Source organism: Muntiacus reevesi, chromosome 6 (genome assembly GCF_963930625.1).
Source record: "Muntiacus reevesi chromosome 6, mMunRee1.1, whole genome shotgun sequence".
In the NCBI taxonomy this organism is placed as follows: Eukaryota; Metazoa; Chordata; class Mammalia; order Artiodactyla; family Cervidae; genus Muntiacus; species Muntiacus reevesi.
The window spans coordinates 78,296,746-78,314,293 of NC_089254.1; the positions used below are offsets into that span (position 1 = coordinate 78,296,746).

Genomic DNA, 17,548 nt, shown 5'->3' on the forward strand with positions numbered 1-17,548 from the left:
TCTCTCAGGCCATCCTGAAGAAGTTGAGTCTGGTTATTCCCTGCAGACTGGGGTGAATGAGAGATGAGGCTCTTTCCCTTTCTTCCATGAATGGGGTGACTGTTGACTATGCACTCAAGGTTTATGTTACAGCCTGACCATCACAGTTCCTTTTGCACTGGCCTCTGACCCCCCGGGGCCATTAGAGGATCCCAGAACAAGGTAGACACTCCAGTCAGGATCCTTTCCCCCAGGATTCTGCAGTGAACCTCTGCAGGATTCTGCAGAGCCTCACAGTGGCCATGCATTCAGTTGCTACTCTTTCTGACACTGTTCTAATTAGATAAATTGCTCTCATGTTTGAGATAATCCATTGACATTGGTGCTGTCAAGAGTCACATTTTATAACTGATGAAACAGAAGCATGGAGATGTGATTTCCTTTGTGGTCACAGTTAAATGAATAGGGGTGGAGGCCTGTAGCTGGATGGGAAAAAAATAGTAGACTCACTTCATTAAGCATGCAAACAAGAAAACAGTGAATTAAAATCTATTAAAATATTTATTCATTTGTTTGACTGTGCTGGGTCTTAGGATCTAGTTGTGGTATATAGGATATAGTTCCCTGACAAGGGATCAAACACGGGCTCCCTGCATTGGGAGCATGAGTCTTAGTACTGGACCACCAGGGAAGTCTCAAAAAGAGAATGGAATAAAATATTTGAAAGGAGGGAAGAGAAAATGGACATCTCAGCAAAAATATACTTCAAAAGTACAGGAGAAATGAAGGATTCTCAGACAAAACAAAATTGAGGGAATCCATTGCCAGCCAACTTACTCTATGAGAGATGTTAAAGTAAGCTACTTAGGCATAAAACATACAGTATAGGTCAAAATTTGCATTTACAGAAAGAAATGATATGTACTATGAGTGTAATAAATGGATGTAAATGTTATTTTTAATTGTTCCAAAATAGGAGTTGTCAGACATGTTCTGTGAAGAAAATATTTTCCGTTTTGCATGCCATATGGTTTCTGTCCCTACCCTTCAGCTTTGCCAGGGCAGCACGAAGCCACTCTCCCTTTAGACCTGAGTGGACATGGAACTGCTACATGACCGCGAGAACATTGGTATTAAGAGGTCACCTGATGGGAGCTACAGACTTTAGTAAAGGGACACAACAGCCTGTTGATGCAAATAATCCATAAATAATCTTTAACAAGAATACAAATAATTTTTTTACTTGAGTTAAACTGACGGCAACAGCCCAGGTGCCCCTGATTTAAAAACCATAGTTTGTTGTGTTAATAAGTAAGACTGGAGCCAGCAAAATGTAAAAGGTGACCCCGAGACCATAAGCTTGCAACTGGCAGCAGCTAGCAGGTAACAGTTTTTAAAAGGACTGGTGTTGTCCCTGAGTTTGATACCCTTCAGAAAATTCAAGTTCTCAGTAATGCAGGAACATGTCTGAAACCACATCCACAATGGCACCCAGCACCATTTGGGATGCCTTAATGACACTTTTATTTCTCTCAGAACAAAGATCAGACATCAAACATGACAAGGGTGCTCTTCTTCAAGATTTCAAAGAGACAAATTAGCATGTGCATGGTGAAACAGCTTGACCTTGGTGTCTGGAAAGGATATCTCATCTTCAAAGGAGTGCTAGCATAGGAGGAGAGGAGCATTTATTTGTATCCTCAGAGTGGATGCTCTAAACAATCTGGTTAATGCAGCCATGAAATTAAAAGACGCTTACTCTTTGGAAGAAAAGTTATGACCAACCTAGACAGCATATTAAAAGCTGAGACATTACTTTACCAACAAAGGTCCATCTAGTCAAAGCTATGGTTTTTCCAGTAGTCAGGTATGGATGCGAGAGTTGGACTAAAAAGAAAGCTGAGCACTGAAGAACTGATGCATTTGAACTGTGGTATTGGAGAAGACTTTGAGAGTCCCTTGGACTTCAAGGAGATCAACCAGTCCATCCTAAAGGAAATCAGTACTGAATATTCATTGGAAGGACTGATGCTGAAGCTGAAAATCCAATTTGGCTACCTGATGCAAAGAACTGACTCATTTGAAAAGACCCTAATGCTGGGAAAGATTGAAAGTGGGAGGAGAAGGGGACGACAGAGAATGAGATGGTTGGATAGCATCACTGACGCGATGGACATGAGTTTGAGTAAACTCCGGGAGTTGGTGATGGACAGAAAGGCCTAGCATGTTGCGGTCCATGGGGTCACAAAGAGTCAGACACGACTGAGTGACTGAACTGAACTGAACTGAACTGAATTTATTTGGGAGATGCGGACAGACAAGTAGAGTGATAAGGAAATGAAGCTTGAAAAGGAAGACAGATGATAAAGTATATTTTGGTAAGCTGCTAGGTGACCAAAGGAACATAATAGGGTTTCAAAACTGAGTGATGAATTAAGTAATGAATTTTCCATTCTGCTCTCCTGTTTTGTGGACTTCCATATAAAATGAAAAGAGTCTGTGGGACCCTAACTTATCTGAGAGTCAAAGTGGTGGTCAACCAAAGAACCTTGCTAAGAGTCAGAACCCTATAAGAAAGAAATTACAGAATATAAAAATGTTCATGGTATCTTATTAAATAATAAAGACAGAGTATAACATTGCATATATATCATCATACCTATGTGAAACAAAATTTTGAAAGGAATAGACATAGTTGTCTCTATGTGATGGGACAAAGAGCCATTGTCTTCTCTTCTGTTTGTGTTTCTTTATGATCCATACTGAGGTTGCACTCATTTTATAACAGAAAATAACAATGGCTTTTGCTTTTTTAAGGCATATTGAGGCACTCCAAGGACACAGCATCTCTAAGGATCCCATTTAATGGTCATATTCAAAAATAAGAATCTGAAATAAGTCTTCTTCAGCTGGGTTATAGAAAGTATAGACCAGGGTCATAACTACTAGTAAGCTGTCCCTACATCTGTGATTGCCCAATGCAGTATAGTGACCATCAAAGATGTTTCAAGTTCCCATGAGCCTATCAAGTGTGGACTTTGGCCTCTCCTCGCTCGTCTTTCTCTTCCCCTCTGTTAGATCAATAAAGGACTTTAGTCCTTTAACCATAAAATTGTTTCTTTATACTAACGTCACTGGTTGGTGAAAATCACAGGGTGATTGAAAGAAATCTGCTGATGAAATAGCTGACCTATTTCCACAGGATGTTTGAGAATTACCACCAGCCCCTGTCTCTGTAGCCTGGATGCTAGCTGTGTGTTCTGAACACCACTTCCTCCCACTAAATCAACCTGCCGGTTTGCTGTGCAATCTTCCCATTATTCAATCACATCTCCTGGCAAGAGCTGGCAGCATGCTGCTCCTGCCCCAGGTCTTGGTGGTGGCCTCCTTCTGGACATGTGAGTGGCTTTACCCAAGGAAGGGAATAGACCATGGACAGTCACATCACCCTTTTCAGGTGGATGCTGGTCACATGGTCTCTTGAGCTAGGCTGAAAAATTCCACCAATACCTTGAGTTGTTCCAGAAGAAAATGTAAACATTAGTCCCCAGGCTTTTCATGAGTAGAGAATGCATATAGACTAGGTTAATGAACATCAAATTTTCATTAATTTTTCCTCTTGCTTTTTCTTTCAGACACAAGTGGAGATATTTCAATAACGCAACGCATAACATCCATTACCAAGAAAAAAGGAAATACGGCATTTTTTGAATGCCAAATAAAAACAGATAAGTTAAAGAAGAATGTGTACATGCACTGGTACCGACAGAAGCCAGAGCAGCCTCTAAAACGAATTCTGTATATTTCCTCCAACGAGAATGTTGTACACGAACAAGGGATTAGTGAGGAAAGATATGAAGCAAGGAAATGGCCGAGTAACTCACTGGTGAGCCTCAGGATACACCAGGCTACCGAAGAGGATGCGGGGCTCTACTATTGTGCCTGCTGGGTGGAATACACGTTGCATAAGAGATCCTCTGTCATTGAACAAAAACCGCCCTTAGGCCAACATGGTGCAGAAGAGACCCACTGTCATCGAATGCCAGCGCGTCCGCGCAAAAGCACCTTACACCCCCCCAACCTCCGCCGCCCCCGCAGATCCCGTTTTCTGCTTTCTATAAAGGGCTCTTTTCCTGCACGTGTGCCCTGAGCAGTGTCTGAGCAACTAGCCCAGGACCTGATCCGTGAGGCTTTTTTCAGTTAGATCACTTTATCCTCCATCCTAAAATCTTGGTCACAGGCTGGCTTTTGTAACTAGCCAAATGGTCACAGCTTCATCATGTATGGGAGCCTCTTGGGAAGGAAGCCATAAACCAGTGCTCAACGTGATGTGTTGGCTTGGAAAGAAAGAGAGAAAGAATGAATGAATGAGTGGTGGAAAAGACAAGGTCTTTTTACTGACATAAGACTGGATTCCTAATTCCTGTTTAGCCATTCCCTGACAGGGTGACCTAGGCAAGTTACTGAATCATTTATTTCTGCTTTCTCATTTTATTTTTATCTTACTTATTTATTTTAAATTTTTACTTGGGGTACGGTTGATTTACTTTGTTATTAGTTTCTGCTGTATATTATAGTGAATCAGTTACACATATACATGTATCTACTCTTTTATCAGATTCTTTTCCCATATAGGCCATTACAGAGTGTGAGGTTTTATTAGTTATCTATTTTATGTATAGTACTGTGTGTATGTCAAGCCAAATCTCCCAATTTGTTCCTTCCCTTCTTATCCCGTGGTAACCATAAGTGTGTTTTCTACATCCCTTGTCTCTACTTCTGTTTTGTAACTAGGTTCCTTTATATCTTTCTTTTTTTTTAAGATTTCACATACAGGCAATATCAAATGATATTTGTCTTTCTGCGTCTGATTTACCTCACTCTGTGTGGAAATCTCTAGGTCCATGTTTTCCCAATTTTAAGCGGGCCTGGTGCTAACAACCACGTAAGTTGCTGAAGACTGAATGAGGTTTACACAGGAATGTCTCAGCACAGTGTTCAACAAATCACAGTGTCCTAACCTGCCGAGACTAAATCAATTCAGAGTCATCACAGCTAAAATAGGAACTCAGGACTTAAAAAATCACATCTTACTTTGTCCTCCAGACCACAGTAAAGCATAGATTTAATGCTGAAAAACTAAGAACTGTAAATAGGAAAAGATTGAAGGGTAACAAAACAAGGGGATTTTGTTTCCTGCAGCACTTTTCTTCGTTCACAGCAGAATGAAGAAATGGCATATAGTAACGTCACAGTATCCTAAGCCATAACTACAGAAATTGTTGGCATTTACCCAACTTTGTGACCTTTCTGCAAATGAATGATCTATATAATATACCATCCCCTGCATATTCATATTCATGTGTTACTATCTACAGTAATGATCATATCTTTCTAATTCTTATGATAGCCATACCTCATTATTCACACTCTCACAAAATATGGTGAGAAAAATCTATAACTCAGAGAATGAAAAGGATCCCAAGGATATGTGTATTTGAAGCAACATATCAAGGAAAAGTGGAAGAGAATTGCTTCCAAGGTGTTAATAACATTAAGTTACCATATTAAAAAAAATTATTTGGCTGCATCAGGTCTTAGTTGTGGATCTAGTTTCCTGACCAGGAACTGAACTTGGGGGCCCTGCATTGGGAGCCTGGAGTCTTAACCACTGGACTTCCAGGGAAGTCCCAACAGTACATTATTATAAGTGTTTTTTGATGAGGTTGTTGGGAGTCTGAAAGCTCTTTTATACCAGTAAGATGATAAAAAATAACACTGCGACAGATCTGAGAAAGACTTTCATTGGTTCTAAAGCAAAGCTTCCTCCCACATCCCTGCCTCCACAGAACAAGTGCTGCCACTGCATCTCCTATCCTGTCCTGATTCACACCCTATTCTTCCCAATTGCTGCAATGCCAACCACGTGGATTTTCCTCATGTCTTTGGCTTGGGTTTGTAGGTTGACTTCTGTCCTCTCCCCTTTCTTTCCACTGTTTTTGTGTCCAGCGTCAGCCTTTTTAAGTGCCTCTGATTACCTCCCTTGCTTTTCAGATGGAGACATCAAAATGAAAATTTCCCAGCAGCAACTCTCCACTACCCGAAGACCAGACAGAACAGTGCACATAAGATGCAAGCTCTCAGGGGTTCCCCTGGAGAATGCCATTGTGCACTGGTATCAAGAGAAAGAAGGGGAGCCCCTGAAACGAATCCTTTATGGTTCAGCTAACAGTTATAAGCTGGACAAACCTAATTCCCGCTTGGAGATGGATAGCAAAAAGAACGGAATCTTTTACCTGATAATCAACAATGTTGTCAAGTCCGATGAAGCCACGTACTACTGTGCCTGCTGGGATCTCACAGTATTACAGAGTCAGAAGGAATGTGGAAGAAAACCTTCTCTATTACTAACCCTCATCTGCCCCTGCCCCCACCACCACTCAAGCAACCACAGGCTCTTAATCATGGGTTCATAGCTTTTCGAACAGGAAGGGCCTTCAGGACAAATTTAGTCCAATGGCCACACTTCAGATAAGAAAGCTGAGGCTCAGAGATTACGAGTGGCCTTTGCAAAACCAGTTAACCACAGAGGTGGGGCACATCTGCTTTTCAGACTCTCAGAGCATTGCCTTTTCCTGCCTGTCTTGTGTTTAACATTGAGCTCCTTTTAGTACAATTGCATTTCTCTCAAACGGAGCTGTGACAAGAATGGCTTGTCTTCATACGCGATGTCCCCAGGACCCAATCAGGTCTGATTTGTAGATAAATTATGTGACTGCTACACTCTTGAGAAAGGGTAAAGGTCAGGACTCCTTGATCTGTCTACCTCCCTTCTGTTTCCCTATGGCTACTTACTCCCCTTCATTTCTGTGGCTTCCCATCTGTTCTGAAATTCTCAATGATTAGAATAGTTTTCCTGACATACACATCAAATGTGGAGATTGCTTTCTTCATGAATACATTTGTAAACATCACTTACAGAAGGACCTACCCAACCAAGTCCTAAATTTCCTGCTCTTCAGTCTGAAACCTGGGACGGATTCTAACTTGATGGCCATGCACTTGGTTCCAAGTTTGGTAGCCCTGATCTGCTTTTTGCATTTCTTATCAGCCCGTCTTGAAAATCACATAAAGAAGAGCAATAACAACAAAATCGATACCCTTACAATACAGCGAAATACCTCTCTTCTTGGATTTCTGATAAGTTACCAGAATAAAATTGATTCCAATCCATTCCTTCACCCCAGTCTGCACAATTTGTGTTGTTTTTTCCCCAAACTTTCCTATCTCAGTAAAGAGCATATGTCTCTGTGTCCTTTAATACCATGCAAGAATATTTTGTGAAAAACAGATGGTGTTTTCTTGACCTTCCACATCTTTGGCTTTCTTTGGTCTTGAGGAAAAAAGCAATGAAGGAACCCGGCAGTACTTTAGGTGGTTCCCGTGGAATGAGATCTGAAAGGAGGAGGCAGGAGACCCTGGGAACTTGGATTCTTCTGGTAGAAAGGAAACCACAAACCAGGCCAGAATCTCTGATGTACTATCTGAGAATAGCATTGGCTGTCAAGACAAAGCCCCAAACCCAATTTCTCAGATCCAAGGGAGAGAACTGCTATTTCTCTCTATGACTTAGGGCAACTGTAGAAACTCTTCTTTTCCAGCTGACATGCGCAGGGTAATCAGTAAGCCCAGGACAGAAATAACCACTTAATCCTAACAATGATCATAATATGAGATTCATAACTTTTGGTGATCTGCCAAATTTGAAAAATTTGGTCAACTATGAAATCATCAATCATACTTGAAAAAACAATGCAAAAATTCAAATTCAAGGGGTTGTTTTGAAACTAGTACTTTACTTCACTTGACTTGTTTGTTATTTATATATTTCTCTATTCATTCTTCATACTAAAGTAGGATTTTAGTGCCTTAGTTGGTCACTTCAGAATGTGGTGAGTTGTGTGTATGTGTGTGTGTGTTACGTGAAGGAGGGTTAAAAGCAAAATTATTGATTTTTGTACGCAGCACTAAGATTTTTCTATTCTTTGCGAGAAAGTGAATTTTCTGTTCCCGAATCTTGCCTCATCTCTTCTAGACACATTACCTCCTATGAACTTTACAAACGTTCTGAGAAATAGATACTAATATTTCCCTTTTAAAGATGAGGAAACTGACCCTCTGAGATGTACCCAAGGACATGTCACCAGGAGTGGTGGGGTTAGAATTGGAGCTCTATCTTTCTGATTTTAAAACATCTTTTCCTTCACTTTCAACCTCCTTAACGTTAATTTGATTTCTCCCACTTGAATTCCTTAGAAACCTGATGAACCTGTTAATATTTACTGCACCAGCCCTTCCGTCCATCCCCACTGTCACTACCATAACTGGGTCCACAGACGCCTCTCAGTAGCTCATGGCGATCGTCTCTGAAACATGTCTGCTTTCTCAGGACTGGTCCGCTGACCCATCCATCTTTCTGCTCTTACATTACGTTCCTAAAGCACAGATCTGATCCTGTCACTAAAGTCTTCACTAAGTCACCACCATTTATCCTTTCAAAAAATGTTTATTTGAAAAATACGTAAAAAGTGAATATTCTCCAAGTGCCTCCTTCTGAAACATTAAGTATTATGTAAAGGTGTCTCCTATGCCTCTTCCCTTTTCAAGCTCCCCACACAACAGATGCAATTAGTCTCCTGCTTCTTTCTAGCTCACATCTCTAGAGTCTTTTTCATTTAAATATTGATATTGATCTACTTAGAACCCCATTTATATGGCATGAGGTAGAGAGCTATTTTTGTTTTTCCCAACATAGTAGTCAACAGTCCAAAATTGGTTTTAAAATAATATATTTCTTTATTATTGAAATATAAAATATTATATTTTAGTTAGTAGCTTTGTAATAAGTGATAAAATCTACTATGTGCAGTGTCTCTTCACCATTGTTTTTTTTTTACCATTGTTTTTAAAAATATTTTTCAATTATCTCGTATTTATTCTTCCCACTAGAATTTGAAATCAACTTATCTAGTCCACCCCCACACTTCACAGCAAAGACCAAGAAATAAAATGTTTCTGTAATTCTTTTAGGAAAGATTAGCTTCTTTATCATCTTGAGTTTCTCCTTTACAAATATGACATGTTTCTCTGTTTGTTCAGGTTTTATTTTATGCTCTTGAGTAAGACGTTGTGCTTCCTTGATGGCTCAGATGGTAAAGAATCTGCCTGCAATGTGGGAGACCCAGGTTCGATTCCTGGGTCAGGAAGATGTCCTGGAGAAAGCAATGGCTAACACTTCGGTATTCTTGCCTGGAGAATTCCATGGACAGAGGACCCTGGTGGGCTACAGTCCATGAAGTCACAAAGAGTTGGACTTGACTGAGCAACTGATACTTTTACTTTCTTCATTAAGATATACTCTTCATATAGTTCTTCTAATTTAATAAAGGATTTTATAACTCTTTATTTACTCTTTTGTATTTTACTGCCTTTGTGGATCTTGAAATACAGACACCTCCTAAAATACTTTATAATTCTGCTCATTTTCTTGGAATAAGGGAAAACAGAGGAAAAGGATCAGAAAGAAACTGAGTGGGCAGGTATCACTCTTACCTACAATAGATGGAAAGGATATTTATTGGACAGCTCCAAGTAAAAATACCTTGGAATTTTCAGCTAAAAACTCTTTCTAAATATGATTTTAATGCAGGTCTCTCATCCTCTCCCATTGTGTTGGGGTCTGTGAGCTGCTGTGAATGGACAGTTGCCCACCACGATCTCTTACATTAATCCTCAGGACAGAGGCATTGATTGCTCTCAGGGGATTAGACCAGGACCGGGTGGATCTCAGGTGGGGGCGATCAGGACCTATTCTGTCTGGATCCTGGAGATGGACAACTCATCTGTGCTCAGAGGAGCACTCAGCAGCTTCTGGCAATTTCTTTTCCCCCAATCCAAGATAAGTGACATAACATTACAGAGCAGCATCCCAAGACTTCTTTCAACTTATCCAGAGAACTAGATCTACTTCTTAAGGTTTAATTTAAACAAATAACATATTATTTCCCAGAGACAGAGTTCTACAAATTTCTTCTTTTATCCTAGGAAAAATAATAAGTCATTGAAGAAATAATTTTCTCATTTGACATTGCCTTTGTAAAAATCATGTGACCCAATAGTGAAAGTGTTTTTATGAAAAAAGAAAAACTTTGTTCACGTTGCTCACTGTATTTATGTTGGTATATTTGCATTTTCAGTTACCTAAGTGTTTCCGCCTTTCAGAAATACATTCCTGAATTACTAATGAAGCAGCCCTGGGGTTTGTGAGAACAGAAGAGATGTTCTTTGATGAAATCTCTGAACAGTTTCAACAAAACCGAACACCTGAAAATAAAAAGAAAGCCGTAATTCTCTGAATACTTTTCCTGGAAATTTAGAAAAGCAATCGGTTGATGCCAAACTCTTCTCTTTCTGTTTTTACACTTTCCATTATCTATCAGTGCTTTTTAATGTTTATGACTCAGAGGAAAATGAAAGATATTTGGGTCAACTGATTTGAGGAAAATTTATACATATTCGATGCCATGAAACCTATGTTCAAGGACTTTCAAAAGTCAGAAGATCAAATTGTCACCACAAAGTGTTTTAAACTTCTAATCACATGTTGAAGCAAAGAGAAGGCTGAGATTTTTGTAGAAGCTCCAATCATTGTGACAGTTCAGTCTGGATCAAGGTATTTGGTGAAGGAACTAAGCTCGTAGTAATACCTCCTGGTAAGTAACTTTTTCCTATTTCAACTTAATAGTGAAAATAGTTGCCTTTTAGAAAAAAACAATTTAAGTATTTGACTGCCACATTCTTGGCCTCAGCATATGAACAGGAGTTTTGCAACTACTGGTCATTGTATATGGAAACAAAACTGTCTTGTAAATGACTTATTCACTTCCTTGCTTGTAAGAAGTTGGAATTCTACTTTTAGAAATTCAACTTTTTAACCAACAAAGAATAGACTAAGGGTAGAAATTAAAGTATTTTGAGGACTATGTCTGTAATCTGTTGGTATAAGTTACTGGTTCAAAATTCTTTACTAATAAATGGACTTTTAAGTGAGAAACAGTTTTCTAATTTATCTCTCCTTTATACTCAACACAGTATTTCTTTCTCCCAATAACTTGAAAAAAGGACATTTTTGGTTTTCAACTCATCCTTAACAGGAGTGAAAAAAATTATAGTAAATGATGATAGATAAATCCCACTTCTTACTACTCCACTTCTTATTACTCTAAATTCTTAGAGGGAGGCTGAGGTCAGTTGAAATTCATGCAGTCACATCTCTTGTTACATAGCCTGCATATGGACCAGTTTCATGGAATTTGTAAGCTCCATGAACCATCTCAGCTCCAAAGTCGATGAAAAGAGTCTGTATGGTTGGACATCCTTATTTGCTTATTCTCTCAGCAAACATTTATTGAGGACAGTTTCTGTATTGGATGCTGGTGATAAAAAGGTGAACGAGACACAAGACAGAACAAGTTTCAACACTCAAAGAGTTTCTTGATTAGCAGAAAATCATTCTAGATTCAAACATGATTGAGCCCAATGTTCTATGGCCTGTGGCTGCCAGAGAGGGAAGAGGTCTTGAACTGATGAGCTTGTTTCCTTTCTTAATGGATAAAATGATTATTGCTTATAAAATTCATATTGGACACAGCTAAGCAATATAAAATCCATATACTTTGTTAGAAGATTTTAATGAAATGGCTGCAGACCACCTTTTTAAAGAGAATAATAATATCAGCTGCTGTTTACTGAAGGCCAGACACCATGATAAGTAGTCTTAGGGCCTTAATAGAAATTCTTTCTCAATAGAAATTCTCATATTCCCATTTCATAGATAGGGAAACTGAGGTTGAGAGAAGTTCAGGCACTTGCCTAAATAAAGTACATGACTAGTTACTGTGGTGAAGTTTGGAATCTGATAGTCTATTCCTAAGTGCATGGCCTAGATCATTAAGTGATGTGAGAAGCATTCTGTTTTTATATTCTGAATATTTAATCTGAATATTTAATTCTGACATTTTAAAAGGATTCTGTAATTGACTACTAATTAGCAATAATTCATAATTTAGATTACTATTCATGTATGAAAACAATGCTTCTGCTTCTATTCAGGAAACGAAATGACTTCTTTCCTCCCAGAAAAGATCATGTAAGTCATATTGAATATACATTTATTAAACACTCAAGATTTGATTTTCAGGTTATTTTTTATAGAATAAGTCATTTGACACCATTCAACTCAAATTTCTTTTTGTATGGCATCAAATTTGCTAAGTTGCATAACTTAGAGCTGCCTTTCCTGTCATTATGGGAATGAAAAATATCAAATACAAACTACTATATTTAAAACAGGTAACCAACAAGTATCTACTGTATAGCACAGTATTCTGTAACAACTTATAGGAGGAAAGAACTTGAAAAAGAATAAATACATGTATATGTATAACAGAATCACTTTGCAGTACACTTGAAACTAACAACATTGTTAATCAACTATACTCCAAAATAAAATAAAAATTTTAAAATAGTGCAGAAAATGTGATACCAAATACTCGAGAAATACAAGGCTGAATAAAATTCTCTGACGAGCAGTGGAGGATTTTATTTCAATGCTCTTGAAACCACAAGGTTATTTTTAGGTAGAGGTGAGCAGTCTTTCAGCAAAGGAATAGCTTAAGAGATCATCATTAAAAATTCATAGTCTGTAACAACTCTTTTTGTCTACTAGATGAGAATTAGATTCTGGAAAGAAGTTACTTTAGAATTAACCCAGATACTTTCCTGTTAAAACATATATATCACAAAATGCCTATAAAATGTAACAAATAAACATCTATGAAATACTCAAATATATTATTCCTATTATTGTTCAACTTTGGAAATTAAAGAAACATTACTGTATACTCTAAGCATGAACTGATTTTATGCATGAAAACACTTTAAAGGGAGGATATTTAGATGATTTAGGCAAAATGGTGAGAAAAGATGAAATCATACTCTCCAATGTATGTGAGATGAAATGGGACCACGTAAACCCAAGCTGCCCAGTAAAAGCGGGTTCAGTTTTTCAATTCTTGATCATTTGTACCTAACGTGCTTTTGCTTGAGGTCCATCTTTATTTAATGTTAGCAGTTTCAATTTTTATATATTTCTACAAATATTGAAAAGATATGGGCACAATTTGAGAGCAGGCACAGAGGGAGATTTCTGTAAAGGCCTTTTAGGTAGTGCAAACAGGTGGCCAGAGCATCAAAGTGTTTGGTTCCGGAACACAACTTATTGTTACAGGTAAAGTTTCTTTAAATTCCGTAATAAGGCCAGGGTGGGAGGTAGGCAATACAGGCACTGCAGGCTTGAGTGTTGGTGCTACTCAGAATTCTCGGGTTTACTCCCTGTTTGGTAACGAATAGGCACGGGGAACATCTGGAGAGGTCAGTGACTCCATCCAGGTCCTTGGAGTATGTTCTTTTCCTGACCTAGTAGAGAGGATACTGACAAGAGTTAGCCAGTTAGACCAAGTGTGAGCCCCTCAGTGGTGGATACATTAGATTTCATTTGGTCTTGGAAAATTTCAAAGCTTAGATAGTTTTTAATTTAATTCCAAAAACAACCAAAGGAAAATTTGGACTAATATTGTTTAACTTATTTAGTCAGAGAATGATTAATATCAAGTTTCAAGATATTTAACTTTGTGACCATTTTCAAGAATGTCTTAAAATGGATTTTTTCCCCCTTAAATTCAATCCAGTAAACTTGTTCCCTCCTCATTTGCCTTAAAGATAAAAGTTTGCCTGGATGATGGGGAACATCTCTTGAGGATGTTTCTATCTTATAAGATCCATGGAAATGAAAGTTTTTAAAAATTTTTGCAAAGTTGATAAAGCATTGAAAAGTGAAAAAAATTATGTATTTTGATTTCTTTAGTAGTTGGGATCATAAGAATAAATGAGGTTGGCAAATTGGAAGGCAATATTCTCGTCTGCTTTTTGCAACTCACTCTATTCAATGTAAATTATAACAATCCAGTTAAATGAAGGTGAACCAGTTATAACTTGTGAGGATCCTGGAAAATGATTTTTAGTAACATGTATTGAGCGAAAAACATAGACTTTGATTCTGAATCTGTCACTTATGTATGATGATCCTTTAGCAAATACATTTTAATTCATTGATTATTGCTTTAAAAAATTATAAAGACAATGCATGCTCATAATGGGGAAAAGTTGAAAAATACAGAAACAAAGAAAAGATTAAATTTTTATATAGATATATCACTGTTAACAGTTTGATGTATTTCCACTGATTCATTCCATCTATGTAACAACCATCTCAAGTTAATGTTCTGAGGATGAAATGAAATTAAAAATGAAAATTACCTACCATAAATGTTGGGATATGGTAGGTGATTAAAAAGTCAATTTCTTCTCTAGAATTCAAAATATTATTCACTGGAATTTTTTATGAAATTAGGAGTACAGATAAATGTATTAATTACCATCTCATCTTAGGCCAGTTTAAAACAAATAGTACTTAAAAATTCTCAGTTTCTATTACTAATTATTAACTGCTTCTAAAAGTGGCTAAATGTAATAAGCGTAGTTTCAAATATTAGAATATAAGGTGCTCTCTCATTTTGCAGTAGAAATGTTTGGAAATAAAAAATGTTGTGTTTTTTAAATATGAGTTTTTTGCAACTTGAACATACAAGCTTTCAAGGATACATACAAAAGTCAAATATTCAAGTGTAATGTTTAATTTGTTTATTTGAATTACACCTTAAAGTTAAAAATTATGTCAATACAAAAACAGTTGAGAAATAATGCCTTTTGCCTGCACATTTCATTAAAAATTTTGTTCAGACTCTAAACATGCACTTGAATAGCAGACTGTCATAGTTACATTAAGATTTGAAGAAATCAGAGATGCTAAATTAGTCTACAGTTTTTGATATGGGTTGAATCACTGTGGAGACATAAAAGTCTTCGGCGATGGGACAAAACTTGTAGTCACAGGTAGGTATCAGAGGAATGCAAATTTTTCAAGTTTCTAGAGAAAAGAAGAAAAAATTAAATTGGAGTAATAGTTAAGAATGTTTAGAGAAAACAGGGCTTTGATGATGTTTAGATGTAGATTGGAACGGATTTTTAAACGAATCTGCATAGTAAAGGACAGCAGAGACAACACTATGTACGTATTGCGATAGGAGTCAGCTATGTGTCCATGTGGACTTGTACTAAATACTAATAACTATGTAATTATGAAGGTGTTTGGCCCAAGGCCAAAGTTTATTACTACAGGTAAGTTTTGTGAGTTGACACATTTCCTTTTCTGATGATGAAAGGCTGTTTTTAAGGAGTGTAAGCTTTGGCTGAGCTGGAGCTCTGGATCCGTCACTTACTGCTTATATGAACTTGGAGATGATACTCTGGCTTCAGTTTCCTAATCCATAAATGAGATAACAATATGTATCCAGCAGGGATTTTATTGGAATTGAATGAGATAGTGTGAATACAGTACTTTGCAGGTTGACTTACTTATCATGGGTGCTGGATAGGGTAACTACAACCTATTCGAAGAGAATTGTATCCAGTATGGAGCTATTTGCAGCCTATCGCATTGACAGAACAGATGTTCTCCAGCAAATACAGTTGTATTTCTAATTGCTCAAATGAAGAATTATCTTACCGTCCACTCACACAAAAGATTGAATTTAGATGTATTCTTTTTCTCTTTAGGGGATATTGTTTTCACTTAACAAGAAAAATGAAATTAAAATGTGTTCATTTTTTATTTTTGTTCATAAATGTAGACTATGAACACTTTATGCACATATAAGACAATAAATCTTAATCTTTTTCTTAATTGATATCATATCTACACCAAAATTTATTGCCTCAATTTATAGTCCATAAGTTTGGGCTTCATGCTTATAGTTATCAGAAAAAAAAATTAAATTTTTATGGAGAATGGTCAAGGTATAAAGTCAAATAGATGTAGTTAGAAATGTCATAAATTTGAAATTATTATTTAAATATAAATGAAATATATTTATCTGATTAAAAATATGACAAGAAAAAATAGAACACATAAAGCAAGATCAACAAATTACATATACAGGTGGAGAAATATTTAGTGTCTTATTACAATCAGTCAAATATTATTTGTGCTAAAACTGAAATGTATAAAATTAAGCACATTGTAAGCTAATTATATTTACAGCACGAGTAAAAAATTAAGATTGCTTGCTGACTGATTTAGTATAGAAATTAAGACCTTTGCCACACAGGCAGAAATTATCAAGAATATTTTTCCAATTCTTCTCAAAGGAGAAATCCAGTGCTTCTTTTCTTAAGAAATTGCTCCTTGGATTATTAAACTAAATGCAAGTTAGCCAAAAGGTAATATCAGCAAAGCATTCATGTTCAGCTGAAGATCAAACTGGAACATGTTCTAAGCCTCAAATTTCAATTATTGTATTAACAGTAAGCATATAATCAAGAACATTCCAGCATCCAAGTGACACCTTTTGCAAACTGTGATCTTTTGTTACATACCTTGACTTTATGTCTACAAGAAAACTCTGGAGCCATAACTTTTAATGTGACATTAATTCTATATATACACTTCATTCAGCAGGTGTAAACAAAAAATATTTTAGTTCGTAAACAGTTTAGCAGCCCAAGGTAGATTTAAATTTGAGGGGAAACACTGAAAGTCAAAATGTGTTCTTGACGAACACTTTTTAAAGCAAAACAAAATTCTATAACTGCATTACTTGGCAAGGTAAATATAAAAACATTTCTGAAAATAATTTATTTTAATAGAAATACTGAAAATATTGTTTTGCTTCTAAATTCAAGACACTGTAAATAATTTAGAGGTGAAACTTTAATATTGCCCCACTCAAAAGTCTAGAGTGGTTCTGATGTGACATTGAGAAGTTGTATAAACTTGTCAATCAGTTAGGAGAACTTCACTTCAGAACTGAGCATAGGACCCACATTTGAAGCTAAAAGTTCAATTTAGATTGTTAAGTACATGTGGACATAGATTCCCATGAATACAAGTGAATGTATATTGTTTTAAAATGATAACCTCTCCTGACATTTATTTATTTTGGGATTAAAATAAGTATGATATATCCCAGAATAAGTTAAATGAAGAATGAGGGTCAACATATTTGCAGAATGTGAGAATGTATTAATTGGCCAAAGAGACCATAAGTTATAAAACCTGATATAGGAAAGGGAAGTAGTTTAGAAGCAACTAAAGATTCTTACCTGTAGAGAAACCATCAAAGTTACCTGGTCTCCTCCCCTAAACCCATAACCTACTCCCATCCCTTTAAAAACAGTCTCCACTATGATAGAACAAAAGAGATTTAAGAAAATTAATTTGTTTATGAATATCACAAGCATTGATATGGGGCATTTTTAAATCATAGTCCAACTTAGCAGGTGGAAAAGGAACCAAAACCAAGATGTGGGCAAGCCTCTGCTTCTGAAAAAC

At 36.8% G+C, this 17,548-nt stretch overlaps 1 gene segment (V, D, J or C); it reads left to right on the plus strand.

Moving 5' to 3' along the window:
• LOC136170830 (T-cell receptor gamma chain C region C10.5-like) overlaps positions 1-17,548 on the plus strand; it is a 49,118-nt gene that overhangs the window by 24,376 nt on the left and 7,194 nt on the right. Inside the window, 1 exon segment of the C gene segment in view lies at positions 15,019-15,051. Coding sequence covers positions 15,019-15,051 — 33 coding nt within the window.